Source organism: Hydra vulgaris, chromosome 11 (genome assembly GCF_038396675.1).
Source record: "Hydra vulgaris chromosome 11, alternate assembly HydraT2T_AEP".
NCBI lineage: Eukaryota > Metazoa > Cnidaria > Hydrozoa > Anthoathecata > Hydridae > Hydra > Hydra vulgaris.
In genome coordinates this window covers 21,836,987-21,862,573 of record NC_088930.1, presented here as the reverse complement: position 1 = coordinate 21,862,573, position 25,587 = coordinate 21,836,987, and the positions used below count along the sequence as shown (strand labels likewise).

Genomic DNA, 25,587 nt, shown 5'->3' with positions numbered 1-25,587 from the left:
GATTCTATTACAAAGCTGCCGTTAGCCGAACGCGAGTTTTATACGTAAGTTGCATTTTTCTTAAGCAATGCTTCATACAAAATAATGTTACTTAAAAGAGCATAATTTTTTTTGCAATGATTCTTTTTTCATAAATTTTTCACCATTTTATTACAAATTGAAAGCTCTTTCGAACCATATATAAAACTTGAATAAATAAATGGTTTGAAATTTTTACACACGTACCTACTAACTATACAAAAGATTTCTCATACTCTACTATTCATCGAAAAAGTAAAAAACAAGCTGATCTTGATTTTAAAAACATATATAACAATCTTCCAAATCGTACCAATTTTTGTGAAATAAAGCAGCTAGTTCAGCAGAAAAATACAAATTTATTTACAGATGAACAAGCTTTTTTAAGTGAAATTACAACAAATGATACACAGACAACAAGTTTTAATTTAAATAGTAGTTTTAACTCTGATTCTGACAATATTTCAACTAAAGATTCAAATTTAGCAAATGTTGATGTTAATGATATCGATTCAGAATCAAATGAATATCTTCTGTCTAGCTCTGACGATGACAATGAAAATTATGATACTGAAATAAATGAAATACTTCGTGATTGGTCTCTGCGATATAAGATAACCCATGTGGCACTTGCATCACTTCTATGTATTCTTAAACCATATTTCCCTTCATTACCACAACATCCAAGAACATTATTAAAGACGCCTACGTTTTTTGAAGTTAGAAAACTTAAAAGTGGTGGGGATTACTGTCACATTGGACTTAAAAATGGGTTGAAAAACCTCATTGATAATTCTTTTATACCAGAGCATACAAACATTAACTTGCAACTTAATGTAGATGGATTACCTCTTTTTAAAAGCTCTTGTGTATCAGTTCTGCCAATACTTTGTATCGTAAAGATACAAAGTATTGGTATAAAAACTATAAAACAGCCATTTGTTGTCGGAATATATAGTGGAAAAGAGAAACCACCAAGCGCAGCAGAGTTCCTTGAAGAATTTGTTGAAGAAACTAAGCGTTTAGTAGAAGAAGGTCTTCTCATTGATAACAGAAGCTGCTCTGTTAAAATACACTCATTTGTATGTGATGCGCCTGCAAGAGCATTTATCAAGGGAATAAAAGGTCACTCCGGATATAATGCTTGTGAAAAATGCATAACTAATGGTGAGCATGATGGCAAATTAATTTTTCCTGAAATCAATGCACCACTACGAACAGACTTATCTTTTTTTCATATGATTGACAAAAGACATCATCGCCACGTGTCTCCTCTAAAACCTTTGAATGTTGGTTTTGTTAGTCAGTTTGGATTAGACTATATGCATCTGATTTGTTTAGGAGTCATGAGGCGATTGCTTCGTAATTGGAAAGGTCCAAAAGGCCCTTTGCATGTTCGAATTGGTATTCGTGCAATGGGTCAGTTGTCTGATAGTCTACATTTCTTAGCACAATATATCCCATCTGATTTTTCAAGAAAGTGTCGCTCTGCTCATGAAGTTTTACGCTGGAAAGCAACTGAGTTTCGTCTATTTTTACTTTATCTAGGTCCATTAGTGCTTTCAAATATTTTACCATTGCCCTTGTACAACCATTTTATGTTGCTGAATGTAGCTATAACAATATTAATAGATCCAGTGTTTTCGAAGAATTGTTTTGAATATGCTCACAATTTACTTGTTTTATTTGTAAATGAAGGTAAAAGACTTTATGGTAAAGGGTTTCTTGTTTACAATGTTCACTGTCTTATTCATTTATCTAAAGATGTGCAAATGCTTGGTCCATTAGATAATTTTAGCTGTTTTCCTTTTGAGAATCTGTTAGGCCAGTTAAAAAAAATGATTAGAAAACCGCAATTTCCGATTCAGCAAATAGTTAGAAGGTTAGGAGAGAGAAAACTATGCCGAAATTTAAAAAATGATGTTACTAATAACTTGCTTAATTCACTTAAAGGTGAGCATTTAAATGGCCCTTTGTTTCATGGTTTTGAACACGCAAAACAGTTTAAAAAAGTTCAGTTAAAGAAATGGGTATTGTCAACATCAAATAGAGATAATTGTTTTATTACTAATGATGGTGTACCATGTCTTATTCGTAATATACTACTTATGAATAATGATGTAACATTTGTTTGTGAAAAATTCCTAATTGTATATGATGGATTTATGTATCCTATTTCATCAACAAAATTAGGAAGTTGTAAAGTTTCTAGATACAGTTTATCTAAATTGCAACTTTTGTCTGTTTCAGTGGTTTTCAAGAAATGTCTTTGTCTCCCTACAAATGATGATTCATCAGAATATTTTATTATACCTCTGTTGCATTAAACTTTGTTATAGTTTTTATTTATTTTATTTTAAATCAAAATTATATTTTTATTTTAAAAAATTTATTTTTCTCATTGAAATGTGATAGTTGAACTTAAACTTTATTATAGTTTTGTATAAACCTATTGATCGTTCATAATTACTGTCTTAATTGATTGAAATGTTGTTTCTTTCTGTAATTTTGTCAGAAAATATTTTTTTTCACTTTTTTTTTTTTTAGGTTATGATTATTTTATATTTTTTTAGATTATGATTATTTTATATATATATAATATTAATATATTATTGGATATTATCCATAATAAGATAATTATCCTTCTTAGTGGATGCGTAAAGTGTTATACAAAACTTGAAAACTAGATGTTAACTTATAAAACTTGTGCCTTATTTCAATGGATTAAAAATGCATTATTCATTTTGTAGTTTAATATTCTATTGATCATTTAAAATTTTATTTTTATTTTTTTTTAAAAACATACATTTAGACTATAAAATAATAAAAGTATTTAGTTAAATGTTAAATAAAAATTGTTGTTAAATATGTTGGAAATCCTTTTTTTTATTTTTTTAATAATAGGGAATAGCAAATCAAAGTTAATTAAGGTAATTAATATGTTTGCAATAATTTGTACTTGAATCGTTATTATAAGTTTTTTCTTAGGTTATTCAAGGAAATGGAGTTTGCTATTATGCACTTTATAAATGATAACTCAGTAGCCATAGTGCCATTAAAATGGATTCGCAATGTAAGTCTATGTTACTGGCCCCCTTATTGTGGTAGTCGATTAGAAACTTCTATACAAAAAAAAGAAGAACCAAAAACATCTTGAGAGCAGCCGCCAGCTAGAATATTACATTTAGATGGTACTTGATAAATATTTTAACTTTGATTAATTATATCCTTTAAACATTGAATTAAAATCAATTCATTAAAATCAATGAAACTAATGTTAATTATTTTACAACTAGATATTTCAAATAACTTTTACATAGGAGAGTTTTACATTATTTCTAAGAGAAAGATTTATGCTCTATTTTATTTTTTACTTTAGCATGTCATGAGAGAGCTCGTCAAAGTTTAAAACAAGCTGAATTGGACACCTCAGCTCTTGACACAGATCATAATGAGCAAATTTCTTTGTTAAAAAAGCGTAGAAATAATTTTTCATCTTCTGATGAAGAACATAATGAGGATAATGATACAGTGCTTATAAGTCCAATTGTTCCTCAAGGACTGACCAACTCTTTAGTGAAGTTAAGCATTCAGCCTAACAAGCTTACATTTCATCCTAGGCTTAGAAATACTAAAATTACAGCTAAACCATTGCAGACAGTAGTATCCAATACAACTTTAGGTAAATATAAATTTCTTAAAACAAAGTTCTTAAACAAGATTTAAAGCTGCTTTAACTTGATGATTTACAAATATATTATTCCACTATGTAAATATTTCTGTTTATCATTTATTCTACATGTAAAATTTACAAGTATTTAATAAGTCTTATTAACTGCTGTATTATGAAATGTGCTGTAATATAATAATAATAACAACAATAATAATACTTATAATAATAATAATAATAAGATTTTTCTTTAGGGGAGAATGAAACAATGAATTCATCAGGTAACAAGCAAATTTTACAATTTAAAATTTCTGCAATGAATTTTAATTGATTTTTTAAAGTTGATTTATTGTTAATTAAATAATTATTAATACAATATATGTTTATTTTATTATATTGTTATTACAATTTTTAATTCTTGTTATTTGTTTACAATTTTATAATTATGATTTTTTTAAATAATTTTGAATTGTTATACATATAAAAATGTTCATCATTGCTACACATGTCACATGACATAGTGTCACATGTCACATGATATAGTCAACCTGCAAATCTTTTATAATGGCCTTTCAAAATTTTATGTGAAAAAAATTTATAATACAATAGTTATTTATATAAGGGTTGTCCATAAAGTACGTACGCCAATAAATTTGAATTTTGACCCTCCCCTTTGTTGCCATGCGTACTTTTAAGATTGCTATGTATTCAATAGTTTGTTTTTCATAATCCATAAAAAATAAGAAGAAGCATATCTTTTAATTGATTTGTTTTTAGTTAATTCTGTGATAGCTGCTCCAAATTTAAAACAACGACAGTTAAACATATCATATGAAGAGAATGAGGAGGATTTTACAATATATTCTTGTCCAGTTGTATTACCAGAAACTTCTAAATCGAATAATCAACTTCAGCAAAATTTTAACTTGTATTCCCCATGTATGACTAATTCATCTCCATCATCAACAACCAATGCTATCTCTGGTAATGTTTTTTATGCATAGTATCAAGTTTTTATCGTAATTTTATTTCGACTTTTATTTCAAATAAATGATTCATATACAATTATTTGTGCTGGAATAAATATTTTAATCGCAATTTTTTTGCTAATGTTATTGCTATATTTTAAATGTTGTGATCTTAGGCATATAACAAATAGTTAATTGGTTTTGATGCGTAATGACGCTCTTCCCAAGCAATCAATAGCTAATAAAGTTTAATTTAATGACATTAAATTGTAGGAATACTGCCGAAAGATCTACAAGTGATTCTCACCAGACTTGCTTCAATAGAGACAAAACAGGCTATGCATTCACAGATTTTGAATGCAATACTTAATTCTGTAACCCAACACAAAAGTTTAGAAACTTTGCTGGAAGGCATAAGCTTTCCTCTTGATTGCATACAAGCACTAACAGATTTTGATGAGAAGCTGAAAGAAAATATTACTTTTAAGTTATTAGTATGTTATTTTCATAATTTGTATATATATATTTTTTTTATATTGTATATGTTGAATGATATTCTATTCTTAAAAAAATTGAAACAGGAATTTTAAAAGATTTTATCTTTTAGCTTTTTATATCTATTGTTTTAAGACTAATTAGAAATAACTAGTAAATCATATTAATTGATATTAATCAAGGTAAATCATCTTGGTCAAATTGGAGGAACAAATATCAGCAGTACAACACGCAGATTGTTAAGAACGCTTTTCTCAAAGGGATTATCGTTGCAATTAAACTTTGCTGGCAGAAGTGGAAAGATTGGAATTGAACATGAAAATAACTTCTCTCATTGTCAGTAAGTCATAGAGTTTTCAATAAGCTATTTCAAATAATATTTTTGTTTTACTCGGATTTTAAAAACTGTTTTGATCATTAAAATGGTTAAATATATAGATTTATATCAGAAACGCTAATTAGGGGGAGGGGGCTAAGGAGCCTTAGCCTCCCCCTAATAAACAAAAGTCTTTAAAGACTTTTCAATGAAAAACGATCAATGTTTTGATTTTGTTATGGCAGGTGGGGGTAGTCAACTTGTTTTCACAAATTTCCCCCACTCAAATTTTTGCTGAATTCGTCCGCTGAGAATTAGAGTGTTCTAAGTCCACAAAAGCTAGTTTGGAGATAATCAAGTTTGAAAGTTCAACAGTGCTCAAATTGTTCTTTATTAAACAATTGTGTTGTTTGGGGCCATTTATTTATTTAAACAGATGTAAAGATTCTAAAAAAATATATAATTCCAATAAAAAAAAAATTATAAGGTTGTTAAACGGCTGACCAAATTTGGACATAGATCATTATAATTCCGAAAATTTTTAAAGTTCAAAAAATATTTGTTCTAAGTCCATTTTTTTTACTGATACTTTGATAAACAGTACCTTATTTTAATGAAAATTTTCAAAACTCAAAAGCTAGGAGAGGGATTGAATGGATTTAGTATAAACGGGATATTAGAATGGCTTTCAATACCAGTTCAAAATATTTATCGACAATTAAACGAAAAATGCATTCAAATGTTCACAGAATGTGTATTTTTAAGTTTCTTAACATGTTTTTGATTACAAAATTGTCGCAAAAAACTGGCGATCAACGAGCGGCATGTACTTCAACATTGAGCTTAAATCTTTTTTCTTCTCAGCAGTTATCACTGGTTTGATTGATATCGTCGATACAGTCGGCCGAGCGTCACGAGGAACCTTACCGCGAGCAGATTTTCGCCCTAGACGAACGTTTGTTTGTTCATCCGAAAACGTCCGTTTGTATTCTATGTACAGCAAATTGTCTGCTGATTTCATTTGAAGGATTCGTAGTTTGCCCGTCTTTTCACCTAGGGCACGTAAATTTCTTAATACCGACAGTGGACTGAACACTTCGGAATAACGCAGACTCTTTTCAATAAGACTGTGAATGGCGTCGACCTCCTGCACGTTCCCGTGGCCAGGCTCCGAGTACTTTTGCTCGACGCTTTCAATTTGAAGGTTTAGTCTCATAAAATGCGCCAGACCGTAAGACATGATGCTGTTCTTGTTTTGTGGGACACAAGAATCCGACCACAAGATGATTTTCTTAATTCCCGGGTGCCTCAAAACGATTTCCGTAAGAATTTTAAGTAGAACACTGCAGATATGATTTCCAGCGCGGCCACACAGCATCTCGTGCCAAACGGCGCAATACGTAACATTGTCTAGCGAGCAGTGGCCAGTTAAGTTATACATATTGATCTTTCTCTTGTAGAAAAAATTTGAAACGTTGGCTTTCGGCAAAGCCAACGTTTCAAAAAGTCATCTAGACACAAACTCATACCATCTGTTTATGCTGGCATTGAAATCCAAAAAGACGGTTTAGGTAAACCGGAAGCTGTATCATATTCAGGCCCAACTTACATAGCCATCAGATCAGGCAAGCATTGCTCATCATCAGCTTATAGTCATGGACTAGATTATGAGAGGCCTCTTGAATTGGAGGAGTTTGACATTGTTACAAAAGATCCAAGCAGCGAGTTGATTAAACCGATTCTTATTATGTCCGTGGATGGTGAACCTGATGAAAATCCAAGGTATCGAAAAGATATTGATGTTGCTGTCCATCATTTTGTAAAGCAAAATATTGATGCAATGTTTGTAGCAACAAATGCGCCTGGTAGAAGTGCGTTTAATCAAGTAGAAAGAAAAATGGCTCCTCTTAGTCGTGAACTGTCCGTACTAATTTTGTCGCATGAACATTTTGGAAGCCACCCTTGACACACAAGGTAGAACAGTTAACGAAGAATCGGAAAAATAAAACTTCAAATATGCTGGGCAAACATTGTCAGAAATATGGAAGCAAATAAGTATAGATAATTTTCCAACAGTGGCAGAGTATATTGTGCCTGAAAAGTCTAAGCTTGAAGTTGAAAATTTTATAATCAAAGAACAAGTCTGGTTCCAAAACCATGTAAGAATCACTATTTTCTACAAGTTATCAAATTCTGTGATTTAACTTGTTGCCAACCGATTAGAAGCTCGTATTTTGAAATTATTGCTAATAGATTTATCCCCCCACCAATTCCAGTCTGTCAAACTAATGAGGGTCTTAAAGCACCAGATATATCTGATATAAACTTAAATAAATTTCCATATCTTTTTATGTAATACTACACATGCACCCCAACAACAAAGAATTCGTCCAATGCGAGTGGCTGCCAAAAGACAGAGAGAACTCATGGCAGTTATTGCTTATGGAGAAATGCTTAGTGTAGAATGGCTAGATGAAGAAAATTTTGACTTCTCTGGTGTTTTGGTTCCCCAAGAAATTATTCAATCAGACTCTATGCCAATAATAACAATTGAGGAGCATTTGGCATCTCCATAGGAAGATGTTGAGGCTACGATTTAAGATTTGGGTTTATTTGTAAAAATATGTTAGAAAATTAAAAAAATTTTTCTTGAAGTTGTAAACTACTAATGTAACTACTACTTAAAATAAATTTTTTTTTCTTAAGGTGGGGGTGGGGGGGTTAATTAAATGTTGACGTAATTTTATAAGGGGGTCTTTGAAAGTTTGACAAGTTGTTGACAAGGGGGAGGAGGGGGAGATAAAAATCGTCAAAAATTTGTTGACATATATAATTTATATCTGTCTGAATTTTACTTTTACATATACTGTTATATAATAAAAGTATTTGTAAAATATTTCATGTAAATAAATGACTAATTAGTTTATATTTGTTTATTTTCTAATACTACCACTCTGTCTTATATCGTCTTTCTTATATTACTTTAGCGTAAACTTTATTTCTAGAATTCTTTTCCTCTAAACGTTTTTATCTCCTTGTTTATATTTATCCAGGGTAGTACGGACGTTTTAGGTTATGTTTTAGAACATGTCTTCCTTTTTTGTCCTTTGTCCTCTGTCCGGCAGGCGAAGCTGGAAACATTTAAAATGTCCGGCTTTTTTAATATTTTAATTTTTTAACTTTTTCATATGCTTTTTTTTTACCTAACTTTCATATTTAAACTTAGCTATTCTTAAAACTGTATAATTTTTAGAATTCTTTTGACGTTCTATTCTTTAATTTAAACGTCAAGTTCTACTAAATAACCCTGCGCATTTCATTTTTACAATTGCATTGGAATGTTTATTCAGTCTTACTTTATTCATTTGTCCAACAGTTTTACAAACAATTATCGAAACAATGAAAGAACGTAATTTAATTATATTTAAAATTAACTGTTCTTAAAACTAAATATTTACGTGTTCTTTTGTTCTATAGAACGACAAAATAATTAAAAAACTTAAAAAAGATCTATACTTTTTTAATTAAAACGTTTTTAACTCAGCACATTTTTATTTTTAGCTTACGCTCTAATAGCAACAACAGCACTTGAACTGAATTGCAACTTTCTTTATAAAAATGACTTCAATTTCTAAGAAGAGAAAATGCAAATTCTCAAGCACTATGAAAAATAAGTATTCATGCTTTGCTAAGGGCACAATGAGAATGAGGCAAAGTGTGCAATATGCGACAGTTACTTATCCGTCGCTTACAAAGTAGCTATTGACATATACCGCCATGCTAACAGTGAGAAACACAAAAACCTAATCAAAATGTCAGCGCCGTCAAATAAATTGACGTCCATTTTTCAACCTAAAACTCAAAGGTATTGCAGAAAGCCTACGCAGCTGAAGCGACTTTAGCCTTTCATTTAACATAGTACTGAGTAGTGATCGACCGAAACCGAAATTTGAGCCGAAACCGAAAGTACCAAAATTTCGGTTCAGTTAAGCCGTAGCCGAAACCGAAACCGAAATTTCGGCCGAAATTTGAAAAAGAAAGTTTTAAATCCCTGAACCTTTTATGATCACTGAATTAAAGCTAAAAAAATTATTTTATATATATCTAATCTTTTTCATGTTTTCTGACAAAAGTCTGTTTCTTTAATTTGAAAGAATGCCTCCAGCAGTTAAAAACAACCTTTTTACTTCGGTAGATGTTGGTGGATGTCTAAGAAATCTCTTTGCTACTTTTGCCAAAACAAACTTTGCTTTTAATGTTGTTTTCTAATATAAATCTATGAAACTTCAGACCTTCTGAGTTTAAATCAATTTTTGAGATATTGTCAACCCAACCAGGCATTGCAAATTGCAATATTTCAGCCCTCTGCTGTTTTGTTCTGGTGTCAAATAAGGGTATTGTTCTTTTTTTTAATTGTAATAGGCTCAACTTGATCTGAGGTTGGTATATTTTCAGGACTGCCGGTAGTTGTAAGTATTGCTTTTTTAGTTAGGAGATTTTTTAGAGTAAACGACTTCTTAAATGTGATGAAAGTCCGCTAAGTGATTGAAGTTTTGGATTGTGAGATCCACGAGATATTTTCAAATTGCAGATATTGCAAGTTCCGTATTTTTTTATCGATTATTTTCCATTGTAAAATTTAGCACTGAGAAACTTTTGATGAAACTATTGGTTTGGGTTGCTTTACTTAAATGTTAATTCATTTTAAGAATGATTTGAGAATAGTAACTTAAAACTATTATGTAACGTGATTTCAATTAAAATTTTTACAATTGTTATAATTAAAAATTGATTTACTATCAAACGATTACAATTAGGAAACCGTCATGATCACACTCTATATAAAAACTTAAAAAAAATCTTTTAAAAGTTTCGGTTTATTTCGGTTGCGGTTTGAACCGAAATTTCGGCCGAAACAGGAAAAGTAAACAAATTGTTGAAGCAGAAATTTCGGTTGCGGTTTCGGCCATAAATTTCGGCCGAAGCCGAAAGTTTCCGTTCACTAGTACTGAGTATATAAGTAACTAAAACAAAAACTTTAAAAAAAAAATTCAGGGCTGGCGACAACATTTTTTGGTCTTTGAGATAATTTCCCGACAATGAGCAAACTCCAAACATTTATATGTTTATACTTGTGTCAATTAAGGATGCTTTCCAAAAATTGTGATGATTGGAGCTTGGGAACAAAAAAGTTCCAAAATTTTGGCCTAGCCTGCCCCAAACGTGAGAGCAACAAGTTGATGAAATATTTTTTGTACCATTTTTAACTAGACTTATATTCATTGATAAATTTTAAGTTTCATACTAAAATATTTTAGCGTTCAAAAATTATGACCATATAAAGTTTAAACCCTGTCTGAGTTATATTACTTGTTTACTTAAGTTGCTATTCACTTATGCTATCTTTAGATTCGTTTGAAAAAAAGTGTTAGTAAGAAAAGTTAAATTTTGATTTTTTTTTTTTTTTTCCTTACAGATCTCCCCATTCCTTAGTTGATCTTCCTGGTCTAGGATGAAGAGACACATTATAATCAATGAGATTTTTTCCTAGCAAATTATTTTCTTACATTAAAACTTATTATAGTTTCTTCAATATTTTTTAAGCTTATATTTCACTTTCGAAATAAAAATCTCTAGAATTTAGTTCACCTAGTTTATCTTTAAAAATCATTTCGGAATTGTTGATAAATTTTATAAGAATTTCAGGAAGTGCTTCGTTATTTGCTTCAGATTCGCGAGATTTTAATTATTGATCCAACCTTTTCATTTCATTTTTGAAGCTTAATTTCTTTATTACCAAACAATATTATGATAAAACTTCTTTAATTTTCAAAATAAAAAGTAAATACTAGGTTGTACATTATTACACAAACGTCCGAAAACTGTTTTTAAATCGAAAAGGGAGGGGTGAGTGTTACATTTGACAAAACTATCCATGAATCTATTTAAAATATCTCCTTAAGGAGCAGAGGTTTGCAGCAAATACTGCAGGGTTTACTTGGCTATAGTTTAGTGATTTTGTTTCACTAAAATTGAATGTGGAACAACATGAACTTTTTTTTGGCTGGCACTTATGTTTAAACTTGTGTACTAAAATTTTAATTTTAAAAAAAAATATTAAAAAGAATTTGTTTTCAAAATCTATAGAAAAAAAAGTAAATAAATTTTAAATACTAAGCACTCATTACTTTAACAAAAATAATAATAAAGTTTAGTATGGAGGTGGAAAATAAAGTTTGCTTGCAAGATAACCTTAAATATTCATAATTTTATGGTGATAAATTTAACTTTTTACGCATATATCTCTTAAAAATTACACAATAATAATATGTATAAAATTATTTAAAGTTGATTTTAGATCAAAAAGTAGATTATTTTAACATTGTAAGTCTAAAAACGATAAAGCTTTCACTTTTTTTTCCGGACTTTTTGCCATTTTTAATTTAATCTAAGTCACTGTGTGTCGTAAACCAAACGGAGACATTAGAATACGAGTTTATTTTATCGCTGGATCGCTATATCGCTAGAATACGATCGCTATATCGCTAGAATACGAGTTTATTTTATCGCTATCGCTTTTATAGCTTATCGCAGCTTATATGCTGAGCTAATCAGACGGAAACATTACATGAATAAATTGAAAATTAGTACTTAGCTGTATTTTATGTTTTATATATTCAATAAATTTTTAAGTACTACTAGAATTATCATTAAAACAATTCATCAGTTGCAGTATACAGTTTTCTATATTAGAACGTACAGTTCGATTGGAACTGTATCAGCATTGTTTGTGTGTAAATATGCTATAAAATAGTTTGTAAATATGCTATAAAATTTTTGAACTTATTGAAAAATTTAAAAGTAGTCGTAAATAATATAGCGATCAAAGATCAAAGATTTGAACGTAACAGTACTTAACTCTCTAAGTAATATTGCTTCAAATAGTTTTATAAGCAAAAGAACTCCACACATTTAAAGCGCTAAGTCAGAAATACAAAATGAATAATTTTTTAACTATATCAACTGTTTTTAAAAAAATGTAGAGCTTTCCACAGTTTTCTTATTATTTACCTAAATATATATTAAAAAAAAAATCACATAACAATTTTTCATAATAAATACATGCAATCTAAGCATAATGAAATTATGATTAACGAAGAAATTTAAAGTGGAAGCTCAATTAAAATTAACCAAAAATTTTTCTGTTAGAAACAACTAACTTTAAAGTTAAATTTCTAACTCTAATTTGTGTTAAAAAAAACGAACTTTCTGTTAGAAAAAACGAATTTTCTGTTATATGCTAGAGATTCGCCATGTTACAAAAACGTCATGTTTATATGATGAAAATTTAATTTGCTACACTTCAAAAGTGCTACACTATGTTATTTATTAGTTCAATGGAAAATATAATATCATTACATCTTTAATGATCATTTAAATCCATAGCAACATGACGCGAAAATTATGAATCAAGAAGCATAACCAGACTTCTTATTTATAAGAACTTTAATTTTAAAAGTATTTATTGCTTTATGAGTTTTTGATTTTTAACAACACAATATATATTAACATAAAGGCATTAGTGAACGACCGAAACCGAAATAAACGATATTTTGGGTATACTAGTTTGATATCGAAACAGAAACCGATATTTTGGCAAACATTTTATCGAAACTAAAACCAAAATTTCAGCTGAACAAAATTAATTTTATAATAAAATGTTATCTAAAAGTGTAATTTTACATTTGTGTTTTTTTTACATTTGTTATTTATTTTTTGACGACTTGTTACCATCTTATATAATAATAATAAATTAATAGTCATAACTAAATAATTAGAAAAATAAAATTACTCATAGAAAAATCTATAAAAATGTTTGAGCTCATTTTTAATAGTCCCCTTTTTTTCAAAGTAAAAATCTTTGTTGAAATGTATGCGCCATTTGAATCAAAAATGTGCATATGAATTTGCTAAGTAAGCTGGTAACTAAAATTTAGAGATCTGTATTAATTACCTGTAACATACAGAAAGAAAAAAAGTTCTGCCTAAAGCCTTTCTTCTGAAAAACAACAAATGTTAATTCGACCACTAATTAGAACCAAATTAGACCATTATTAGACCCATAGACCAACATCTCCCCTAATCTATATTTTTTTATTTTGATAAATTTAAAAGATTTTTGTATTGTTTTCGTATTTTATATGATAACAACATAAACAGATTAAATAATATATTGACTTTAATAAAAGCGAAAAAATTAAAAAAGAAAAAAAGAAATACTAAAATTTTTTAACATCTTATGTATTTTGTATTTAAAGTAGTTTACTTTACAACTTGTATCTCATATTAAAAACACTTATATTCACCAGCAATGCTAAAAGACATATAGTTCTTTGAATAGAAGTAAAGAAAAAAAAAATGATTTTGTAAAAACAAATTTTTAAATATTGCCATATAATCACTTTTTTTAATAATGCAAACTCAGCCAAAAGTTTTTTGATCAATATTTGTTTTAGCTGTAATTCATTTGAGACGTTCACTATCATTTTAGCTTTGCTAAAAGTTTTGCTATTTTGATACAATTTATTTTTTTTCTTCTCTAGATGTTTTCTTCTTTTTGTTTTAATTTAATAATAACTTTTCTGCGTGTTTTTTTTTATTTTGTACTATTTTATAAAATATACTAGCAACTATTCAAAGTTATTAACTTTTAGACAAATATATATTGCTACAAACTCAAAAAATAACAATAACCAGATGTGGATTTTTAAAACTTAGCAATCTTAAGTACACGTGACATACTCCAGCTATTTGAAATTGTTGCTATGTCTGATCAAAATCAATTGAAAATTAATCAAACCATTGAAACAAGTTTATCTATTCTTAGCTTTGTGGTTAATGTCTCTGCGATTGTTTTTGTAATTAAATTGAGAAAATTTCGGTCATTGACAATATTGCTTTTTAATATATTTATACTAAACATTTTGTTTGGTCTAACAAAGATAATTTACTGGTATGTAATAATTAAATTTCCGCGTACTTCAATGAATTGGAAAGTTTTTTACACATTTGTAATGAAAATTATATCTCCAGCTTTAAATTGGAACATGGTGCTTACAACATTAGTAATTGCTGCTCAACGTTGGATAGCTATAAAATACCCTTTAAAATCATCTATTTACCTTACAAAAAAAACGACAAAATGGTCTTTAGTTGCAATTCATATTTTCTCATACCTTATTTCTGGGGTTTTGGCTATACCATATTTTATGATGAAAGTGGATTTAATGCGTAAAATTCAATTTATTGGAATAATTCCGTGTCTAATACTTGCTATTATTTACGTTAACATTCTTAATTCTATCAAAAACACAGAAAATGCTATTTCTACATTGACAATACAAACAATAGCTTTTTGTATAGTTTTTACTGTAACTTATCTTGCCAGCTACCTTCCTCTTTTAATTAACGATATGTTTGATTTAGGTGCGACAAAATACGTTATACATTTATTATGGCTTGATGTTTTCATTATACCAATAGTGTTTTTAATACAAGAGTTTTTCTTAAAAACCAAATTTACAAATTGAAACAAGAGCGCTTTCTTAACTTATTTGTTTATAAACGAAGTGATAATAAAGATATGAAATAATATTTTTATCTTGAAAAATATTTTTATGTAAACTAAAATGTTTTATAAATAGCTACTAATTAATGACCTAAATTTATAATACATTACAAAACTGTTCAACGTGAGAAAAGTAAATTAAAATTTAGAATTAGCCTTTAAACTTTTCAAAATGGAAAGTTTTAAGGCTATTTAAAACATTCCATTTTCAAAGTTTTAAATAGCCTTAAAATTTTAAAGGATTAAAGCTACTTTAAACTTTTAAAGTTTTAAATCTATTTAATACTTACCACTTTCTACATTTTAATAATCACACGAAACCAAAAAAACTTTTTTTTAGTTTCGTGTGATTATTACTACCTCAGTAAATCTTGCAATAAGAAATATAGCTGTGTATAAGCGAAAATTTTTTTTTAAAGGTTTTGTTACTAGAAAGTTTGCAGTTACTTCCTTTTTAATTATTAAGTTATTGATTAAAAGATTGGGTAAAATAAGAATATTATTAGTCTTCCTTGGTTTATGCAAGAAATTTAGTTTTATCTACATTTAATGAAATTTGTTTAAATTTAGTAATTAGTATCAAATCGATTGGATATATGCTTAACCAATTCTACTATTGCATGGTAAGTAGAATGGTTCATTTTAAAACCATATTGATTACAGTTATATAACTGAAAACAAAATGTTTTCAGTTATATAAATATTTAACTGAAAACATTTTGTTTTCAGTTATATATTTATAAAGTCAGTTATACATAGTATATTTAATTTGTTTTGAAAAGCAGGGCACGACTAAAATTATAGTTTTGAATATTACTTTCATCACTAAATTTTGAAAATAGGTAATTATTTTTGTAATTTTTAATTTATCAGGACCTGTTTTAAGTGAGAGATTAAAAATATGGAATAACGATGGTTTGATAATATCAATAACAGATTTAGCTACATTAGCATAAATTTGATCGATACCTGCAATTTTTTTTTCAAACTGTTAAAAGCATTATGTTGTTCACTTTTGTTTGAATTAGGCTCGTCTCGAATTATATTAGTCGTTGTACGATTATTGCGTTATTGCGGGAGTGGTGCAGTGGTAGAGCGCTTGCCTCATAAACAAGAAGTTCCCCATCACGTATCTGGCAGTATCACGTCCTGTACCACGCCCGAACCACCACATACCAAACCACCACGTACCTGGCAGTACCACGCTTAACTTGTTTCTTCGCGACGCAACCTCTTTTGTCAAAGTTCGTGTTTCGGAGTTATAGGGCTGAGAGAGGGTTATAACCACAACTAAATGTAGCCTCCTCGACTGTAGTGGCCTCGACTGTTAGGTAAATTTGAAGTAAAAAAAAAAGAAGATATAAATCAAATCTTTTTGACCAAATTTTTGCTGTTAGGTTTGGACCAACATCAAGAAAAAATCTGTTTAGTTTCTCAATAGTAATTTCTTTCTTGATAATGAGTTATCTATCACTAAAAAGTTTTTGTGGCAAGTTGCTTACGGCAATTATTTTTAGCTTTTTCATAAAAATTTTTATAGTTTTTTTCAAATAAATTTTTATAGTTTTTTAATTAAATTTGTTTTTATAATTTTTATGTTTTAAATATTTTTCGTATAACTTTTTTTTTTCTCAAAAGTTTTACTAGTTATGGTCATCTATGGGGATAGAAATGATTTAAAATTTAAAACTATTGTTTTAATAAGAAATACATTTTCAAAATTGGTTCAGGAATAGATCATACGCACTACCCTTACGGAAATATTCCATGGAATTCCATGGGTATTTTATGGAAATCTCATAGAATTCTATAAAAAAAACCATAGTTTTCCCAAAGAAATTGAAATTCCATGGACTTTCCATAGGGGAATTTCCATGGAAATTGAAGTTCCATGAACTTTCCATAGGGGAATTTCCATGGAAATTGAAATCCCATGGAATTTCCACGGATGAATCATGTTTTTTTTTATAGCTCATGTTGCACAAAGGGTTTTACAAATGCGCATTTAAAAATGCTGTCGTAACTCGTAGAGTTACAATCATTTGTAACTTGAAAAAATAATACTTTTTGCATTCTTTTGTTTTTCTGTATTTAATAAGATTATAAATTATATGCTTTTTATAATGCATCAAACTTAATATGATTCAAAATAAACATACAGACATAAACAGATAGACATATTAGCAATAGCTAGAATATTATAAATGTATGCGTTTTATAATGCATCATAGTATGATTTCATCAGAGATGTTGATCTCGAGAATTAAATCTTGGTCCCGAGATGTCTCGAGACTCAATTAACTTTCTTGGACTTAGTCTTGAAGCTTGGAGTCTTGGTATTGGTCCTCGCCTTTACTGCCTTTACTGCCTTTACGTCACTGAATATTATCATATTATGATGCATTATAAAATACATATATTTTTATTTATTATTTATATATATAATTATATATTAATTATTGATTTTAAATGTTTATTTGCATTACCCTCCCCACCTTTTTTTCATTTTTTAATTGTTGATTATGATAGAGAATTTTATGCTGATTAAAAATCGTACAAAAACATAGATATGAAAATTAAAAAAAAGTGCTCTAATTTGATGTTGAAGTTTAAAGTTAAAATAATTACACTTAAAAACGCTAATATTCGCCATTTTTTTCACACTCGGTTATAATCATACATTGGAAAACAAAACTGCGTTTTGAGTTTGCGTTCAAAAATAAATACGCAACTTACGCATATAAATTGCGTTTACAAACGTAATACAAACGCGTACAAATGCGTTTACAAACGTAACTGAAACGGAAAGTACGCATATATATATATATATATATATATATATATATATATATATATATTCCATTTCCTTTGTTGTATCATAATATTTACAATAAGAAAGATCGTCCATATATCGCATATATATGTACGATATGTACTACAATTATTTACTTTGACGCAGTCTTCTCCCCCCCTTATTCTTTGTACCTGAGTTTAATTTTTCATTTTGTTTTTTTTTTTAACAATTGTTTTCATTCTCTTCTTGTGCTTTCTTTTTTTTCAAGTTTGGGATAGGGTGGGGTAAGATGTCCATAAGGGGTGCATTTGTAAGAACTAGGTAGATTAGTATTGTTTAATTCCTCTTATATACTATTGCTTTAGATATTTACATATTCAAACAAATAATTGGTTTTAACCAACTTTTAACTTTTCAAAGGATTTTGTTAGTAAATTACTAGAAAATTTATCTCTATATATAAATTTTTAAAACAATAGCATATAATGAATTAAACAATATTAATCTACCTAGGTCTCTCAAATGCACAAGAGACTTGACTTTAGGAACATCTTGCTCCACTAAAAGTAAAAAAAAAATATTTGCGTTGTTACGATAAAAAAATGTTGTTTTGTGGGTAATTTATTCCACAATATTTAAAGTATAAAAGTTTTGAAACTTAATCCATGAAACTAATTTATTTGCAATTTGTTAGTTTTGGGTGAAGGAAAATGCCCCATTATGTGTTAGGTAAAACCTCCTGTGATTATTTAGTTTTTAAAACTTTTAGGTAAGTTTAATTCTTTTAAAACAATACATAAATATTAAAACTAAATATTTACAGGGCGTTTATTATATTTTTGTTATATTTGTTTTATGTTATTATATTAAAAAAAAAAATTTTTTAACTATATTTTTTTTTTGTAGATCTTTTCCGAGCCATGGGCAATTAATTTATTTGTATAATTGTACCATTAATATTTAAATAAAATATAAGAATAGAATAGTAAAATTATTTGTTGTACGCATTAAAGATTTTTATAGAAGATGGGCATCATACTTTACTTTTTAATTAAAATTGTTTATTTGTCTTTTTTTCCGCTTTCAAAAAATTTTCTTTGTTTTCTTTTTTTTTTACTTATCCGTTTATTATTTACTTGTTGATTTTTTTCAAAAAGTTGCAATGCAATTTAATGCCACTACATTAACAATATATACGTAAAATTAGGCTTGCCATAATTTAGAGCTATAAATAGTTGAAAATCAAATCAGCTATGACGTCACAAATTTCTCACTACTTCCTCCAAATGTGACAAATTTATTACCCCGCGTAATTTGAGAACGAACTCATATTTTAACGGTTTGAAAATTAATTTTAGGAGCGGTGAACACGGGTACTTTATGCATAAAGATTGAGTGAGCGTCAATCTTTTTAAGCGAAATTTTACATATAAAAAGGATTGCTTTAAACGAGAATTCAACCACAAAAACACTATGTGATTGGTCAGCGCACACGTACACTTTAAAAACTGCTTAAAACAAAGGAAAAACTAGTTTTCCGCTCACAAATTGAACACAATAATACTCAGTTGTATGCGGTACTATTATTTTAACCAAAACTATTTTTAGAAAAAAGTATAACTTAATACCTTTAATTAGTAAGGTCATTTCAATTATTATATGAATCTGACTATATTCACTCAATTTAAACTCATAATAAAAGGAGTCATTATAATGAGAAATTTAATATCATTTCGAACAAATTTAATCGATAATTATTTTTTAATTCCTTATAAAATGACCTAAAAACATATTAAATCACGTAAAAATTTGTTTTAAAGGATATGTCTTATGGCATTTCCTTAAAGCATAAGGCAGTTCCTATAGGGATTTTCCTATGATAAAAGGATATGCAGCATAAACATATATAATTATGAAAAAAAATAAATAAAAATTAGGAAAGAAAACCGAGTTTTACTTAATCTTTTCATAAATATCCAACCTAATATGACTCATCAATCTCGTAAAAGTGTAAGATCTATCATGAGGATATCTTAAAGTCTATTTCAAAAAAGGGACATAAGGAAGAAATATTACAATCACAACAGTTGCAATTACAACCTTATTTATCTCGAAGTTCGTCTGCATCTAAATCTAGAGAAACAATTTCAAAGAGAAAAGATCTGTTAATCCTTTCAAAAACGACGAAATCTACTATGTAGACGACTAGTGCAACGTTGACATCATTATCGGCAAAGTCTTCGAATAGTACTTCAGCTTCCAATATTTCTATTCCTCCTACTCAGAAAGTCGTGAAATTAAGGTTTCAAGGTTATAGTCTTTTGGCAAAATTATCTAAAGGCTCGTGTAATTTGATAAACAAAATCATTTTTCCGTAAAAGAAGTTTGTTGTAAATTTAATTGAATAGGTATTTAAATTACTTTTTCTTAGATTTAATATATTATTAAGTATAATCTAGCGCATAACTTTTATATATTTTGGAAGTATACTTCATATATTCATTTCACTACATCTGAAACTTGAATAAATAAATCACAAGATAATGTCAAGTTTTCCTGCATATTGTGTAATCAAAAGTTCACAGTTCGTATTGGTCGATTATCTAACATTAAGAAACATTTACAAAAGAAACATCACAAGATTTTGGGTAAGTAAGACTCATACGACACTCTAAACAAATCAAATCAAAACCAATGCGTTCAAAATGCCGATACTTTTAACGCTATCAAGTTCTTTATTACATCAAACTGCTCGATTAATACATTTAACAATCCCTTTCTGAAGAAAATAGTCAAAGTCCCACTTCCTTAAGTAAAAGGTTTTAAAGAAAACTTGATACCAGAAATGATGGCAAAATTATCAAACATAATTAACGAAAAATTAGACGATGCCCTGATTGTCACTTTATTTAGTGGTATATGGACATCTCCTGAAATGTTGGACCTTATTGCGGTTGGTGCAACATTAACGAACAGTGATTTAAACAAAGAAATCATCATTTTTGGTATGAAACAGACATCACAATGCAGAATATAATAAATTCGGAGATGAAAATATTATCAATACCTTTACCTTTAATAGCTGTTTTCAACCAAAACAGCTGAGAAAGTGAACATCACTTATGACTTTAACGAAGATAATGAATACAATCTTCATCTGAGGTTGTTAAAGATCTTGAAATTGAATTGGGAACATCAAAACTGTTTTCTTGCACAGCTCATAAAACAAACATCGCTTTACGAATCGCTATTAAGAAACAAAAATATTTGTGTCGTTTACTTGCAACGCTTTCAAAGTACGCAAGAAGCACAAATCAATCTATAAATAGCGTTCAATACCACATAAAAAATAAAGCTAAATTACAAATAAGTTGTGATGGAATTCGTTGGTTGCTTTCCTAATGTTACAAAGTTTAAAAAGTGCTTATAAAAGAAATGCATTCGATCCGGAAAATCAATGTCCAATCGAATAAGATAAGATTGAACTATACCTACAAATCCTTTTTCCCGCGTATCAGTTCAACTTAATTGTAAAAAAGAATCTTTTATTGATTGCTGAGGTTTTTATTGCATTGACTATTATGTTTTCAAAATGGAGTAGAATGGAATTACAAGGAAATGGGAAAGAATTTGCTAACTTGTTAATTTCTTCTTTTAAAATAAAGTTTCAGTACAAACTTAACTCAGGAATTTATCAAGTAGCATCACTGTTGAATATCTTAAAGCTAAAATTGTGGTTCTTTAGATCTGATTGTCAATTTTATTTAGTTATTAAGTTATTTTATTTAATTAAAAAAAAAAATAGTTTTAAAATTTAGTTTAAAAAATAGTTTTTCAAAACCTAATTTATAAATTTAACTATATATTATATATTATATAACTATATTCTATATATTAATTTATTATATTAAAGTTTGTATTGTAACCCAAAGTTGTTTAAGAGCATTAGAAAAGCTACAAGAAGTCCTAAAATTCTTTACGCCTCATAATATGCATTAAAGTGCTTCAGAATTGCAACCAGGATATGAGCTTATACAAACGAAAGAACGATTGAGTTCAAAAGATCAGCAAACTGATTCGCTCAGTGGATTTATGCCAGATGATAACTATTGCCCAGAAGTTCGGCAGCCTAATTTACAACTTAATTTACTTGAAATCGAAAAAAGAAAAACTTTACTTTTATAAGCAAATCAAAGGGAAAGAAGTTGCTATATCTGTGTATTCTTATGATTTTTGGCTAAAATGCCAATGTTATGAAACCATTTTGTCATCTTACTAAATATTCCATCATCAGCAGCTTTTATAGAGAGATATTTTAGTACTTCTGGTTTTGTATGTGAGAAGAGATGAGGCAACATGAATGCTGATCTCATTATCAGTCGCTCATTGTTAAAAGTAGATTTAAAACTTCTTGAAAGTTTAAATGATTTTTCGGGTGACGATGACTCAGATAGTGAAAAGAAAACTTATAGTATGAAGACAATATATTTTTTGAACTTGAAAAGCACAAAAATAAAATGAATATATAATGTCAATAACAACAATAATGTCAATAACAACAATAATTTTAATAATAACACAATGGTTTAAATAAAAAATTGTATTACATCTTTAAATTAAAAAAGAAAAAGTAATCACTAATAAAAAATTGATGTAAAAAATAAAAAGTAACTACTAATAATTCGTGTTTTCTTGAAAAGAAAATGCGAATTATTAAATAATTACTTTTTATTTTTTTAAATAGGTTAGGTAAGTCGCGTTTGAGTCATGCTCGCAAACGGATTTAAACGCGTAAGTTGCTTTTGAGTTGCGTTATTAATCGCATTTTATATGTGTAAGTTGCGTATTAAATGCGTGCGTAAACGCGGTTACTTGCGTAAATTGCGTTTACGTTTACGTTTTTATTAGGTTTAAATCTTATACAAACGTCTAAAAAACGTTTTAAAAACGTACCGTGCCGACTGGGTAGGAAAGAAAAACTTTTTATTTGATTTCCAAACGTTTCAGCTTCGTTTCGGCAATCGGCAGGAAAAGAATCGCAACTAATTATTTCATATGATACGTATATTTCTCCTACCTGGTAACGTAATGCTTTAACACTATTTATGCGTGCTTTCCACCGAGTGTCTGAAAAAGACTTTAGAGTTAAACCTTCTTTTTGAAGGTGATTTTTAGGAATATTGTATCGACAAGTTATTATTTTTTAATTATGCCAATGTTGTTGAAGGTAAAAAACAATAAATTTTATATAAACTTATTTCAACCAGTTCACGGCTTAAATAGACAACGACTGCTTCCAGTTTATTTACATATAAAATGCAAAACTATGCTTATAGGTATGTTTATATCTTTTTATGTTAAGTTTTTTATGGTTTTATTTTTTTTTTTAAGAATTTATTATCCAATTTTTTTTTAAATTCATCCACTTCGCATCGTTTCTGAAGACTCAACTTTTGATACAGATTTTTGTTTTGAGTCAATGGTAATGTTTTATTTATTGCAACAGTTTAGACAGTTTGTTTAGTAATTTTTATTCATAAAATATTTTGATATTTTAGACTTACCATACCCACGATACTGTTGTTAAATCAGCTTTAAAGCCCCTGCCACCGCTAAAAACTAATTATGCCAAAGTTATTTAAATGATTTTTTTAGCTAATGCATCAAGTTTCTACACATTTTTAGAGAACAAAAGAAACAAATATCCAATCATCATCAACTGTATGTAATGTAATTTTATAAACAGATAATTCTGCTATAATTTTTCAAATGATAAGTTTTTGATACAACTTTTTCATTGTTTTAGTTTTTCTCTTCAATAACTACAAGTTGTCAGATTAATGTATGTTATCTTTTCTTTTTCCTAACCTTAAAGATAAAATAAATATATTTAATATTGCTTTATTCTAGTATCATTGTATCAGAACATAATTTATTTTAAATTTGCTGTTTATGATAATTTGAGATTTATGCTATTTTGTGTTATTGCTATATATTTTTTAAAGATTTCTAGTTTGCAATTACCTGCATCTATCCAGGCAACTGCAATTTTTTAAAAATTGTGATATACTTCTTTATCTTTCGCATAATAAGTTTGATTATGTTAATGTCTTTTTAATTTCGTATAGGTTTCAAGTGTTCCACCGACAGATAATCAGTATGCCGCAAATGTATGCCGCAAAATATTTATTTTTCATATAAAAGTATTATCTTGATATATATATATATATATATATATATATATATATGTATGTATATATATATATATATATATATATATATATATATATATATATATATATATATGTATGTATATATATATATATATATATATATATATATATATATATATATATATATATATATATATATATATATATATATATATATATATATATAATTGTTATTATTGTAAAATGTTGCAATTTTAGTTGATTCCTAGGTATGCTGCTGATTCAAGTTTATTACAGATGCATGATAGTAAGCTTGGTATTTACAATTGTCTAAATGGTGAATCATTTAGTGCACAAGGTTTAAATATTTTATATTGCTAAGGCTCAGTATTTATTTTTTCCATGTTTTTTCATGAAAAATAGGAGTATTATTTATTTTCAGTAACATTAGTAACAAGTCATTTTCTTTCATAAGGGGCACTTTCCTTCATAACTTGTCACTTTCTTATAAATGCGTACATTTTTTGTGAACTAAGTTCTATTCAATCTAAGTTGACAACCCAGTGGGCACAGGACCTAAATAAGACGTCTTTTGAACGTTCAAAAGACGTCCAAAACGTTCAATAGACGTTTAAAAGACGTCTTTTTTACGTCCTGTGCCCACCGGGAAGCCTTGAACAAAGACAAGGAAGGTTGGAAGCTTGTTTTTGTAATGATCCTGTTGATCAGAATATCAGCCAAATCGAGTCCCCAATTTTTAATTCTGTACTGCAATATTTTGAATTTGAAAAGCACCAAAAGAATATGGTACGTTTTTATTAATTTCTGAATTAATTTCGGGTACCCATATACTGTTGATTTTAGAATGTAACAATAACTGTATAAAATATTTCTAATCTTTTTAGCTGTCATGGATGATGCTTGAAGGAGGGTTGACTACCCATGACCATATTTCAAGAGTGCTTAATAAGTTGCTGACACATGGCATGCAAAAAAAGATCAACAGGCCTGGAACACATGGCAAACTTAAGTTTTTTGATCACCTGGAAAATCTGCTTAAAAGTGAGTGAAATGTAGAGCTACTTCGAATAGTTTTGATTTAAAAAATATATTGGTATTAAATTTTAAATAGCAGTCTTGTGAGTAACCTATTTGACTTACAATCCTTGTTTGAAACAATAAAATTAAGTAACAAAAGTTGTTAATCTATTGTTATTAACAATTTACTTATATTTATACGCATATTTATATCGTCGATGAGGTTATATGTAACAGTCTCTTAAATAAATAGTAATTATTAAGTGATTATTTTAATATGATGTATTTATTGCTTCAACTGTTCACTTTTTCCCCGGCATCGCGTAAAAAGAAATGGAGTTAAAAGTTGTACAATTTTTCAATTACGCCAGAGATTGCTCTGGTGGTCGGCTGCGGCGATGTAAGAAAACAGCAGTTTTGATTGACACGAAAGATACAGGCAGTGACGAGAGAAGTGAAGAGACAAAAATGATAACGCTACTCGATA

General features: G+C 28.3%; 1 protein-coding gene across 5 annotated transcripts; it reads left to right on the top strand.

Annotated features, from left to right (window-relative positions):
* On the top strand, positions 1-25,376 carry LOC136087520 (uncharacterized). 5 transcript variants are annotated; one of them, XM_065810457.1, is made up of 13 exons: positions 1-44; positions 3,007-3,209; positions 3,398-3,700; positions 3,943-3,969; positions 4,466-4,672; positions 4,930-5,150; positions 5,334-5,491; positions 15,666-15,718; positions 15,969-23,610; positions 23,696-23,731; positions 24,018-24,059; positions 24,332-24,420; positions 24,968-25,376. In XM_065810457.1, exons 4-8 carry the CDS (start codon positions 3,957-3,959, stop codon positions 15,670-15,672), a joined length of 606 nt encoding a protein of 201 aa, XP_065666529.1. In that variant the 5' UTR covers positions 1-44; positions 3,007-3,209; positions 3,398-3,700; positions 3,943-3,956; the 3' UTR covers positions 15,673-15,718; positions 15,969-23,610; positions 23,696-23,731; positions 24,018-24,059; positions 24,332-24,420; positions 24,968-25,376. The 5 variants fall into 5 exon arrangements, with proteins under 5 accessions (XP_065666529.1, XP_065666532.1, XP_065666530.1 ...); XM_065810460.1 differs by lacking the exon at positions 1-44 and having other exon boundaries at positions 2,933-3,209; positions 15,969-23,371; positions 23,545-23,610; XM_065810458.1 differs by lacking the exon at positions 1-44 and having other exon boundaries at positions 2,933-3,209; positions 15,969-23,371; positions 23,448-23,610.
* Positions 25,377-25,587: the final 211 nt, after the last annotated feature.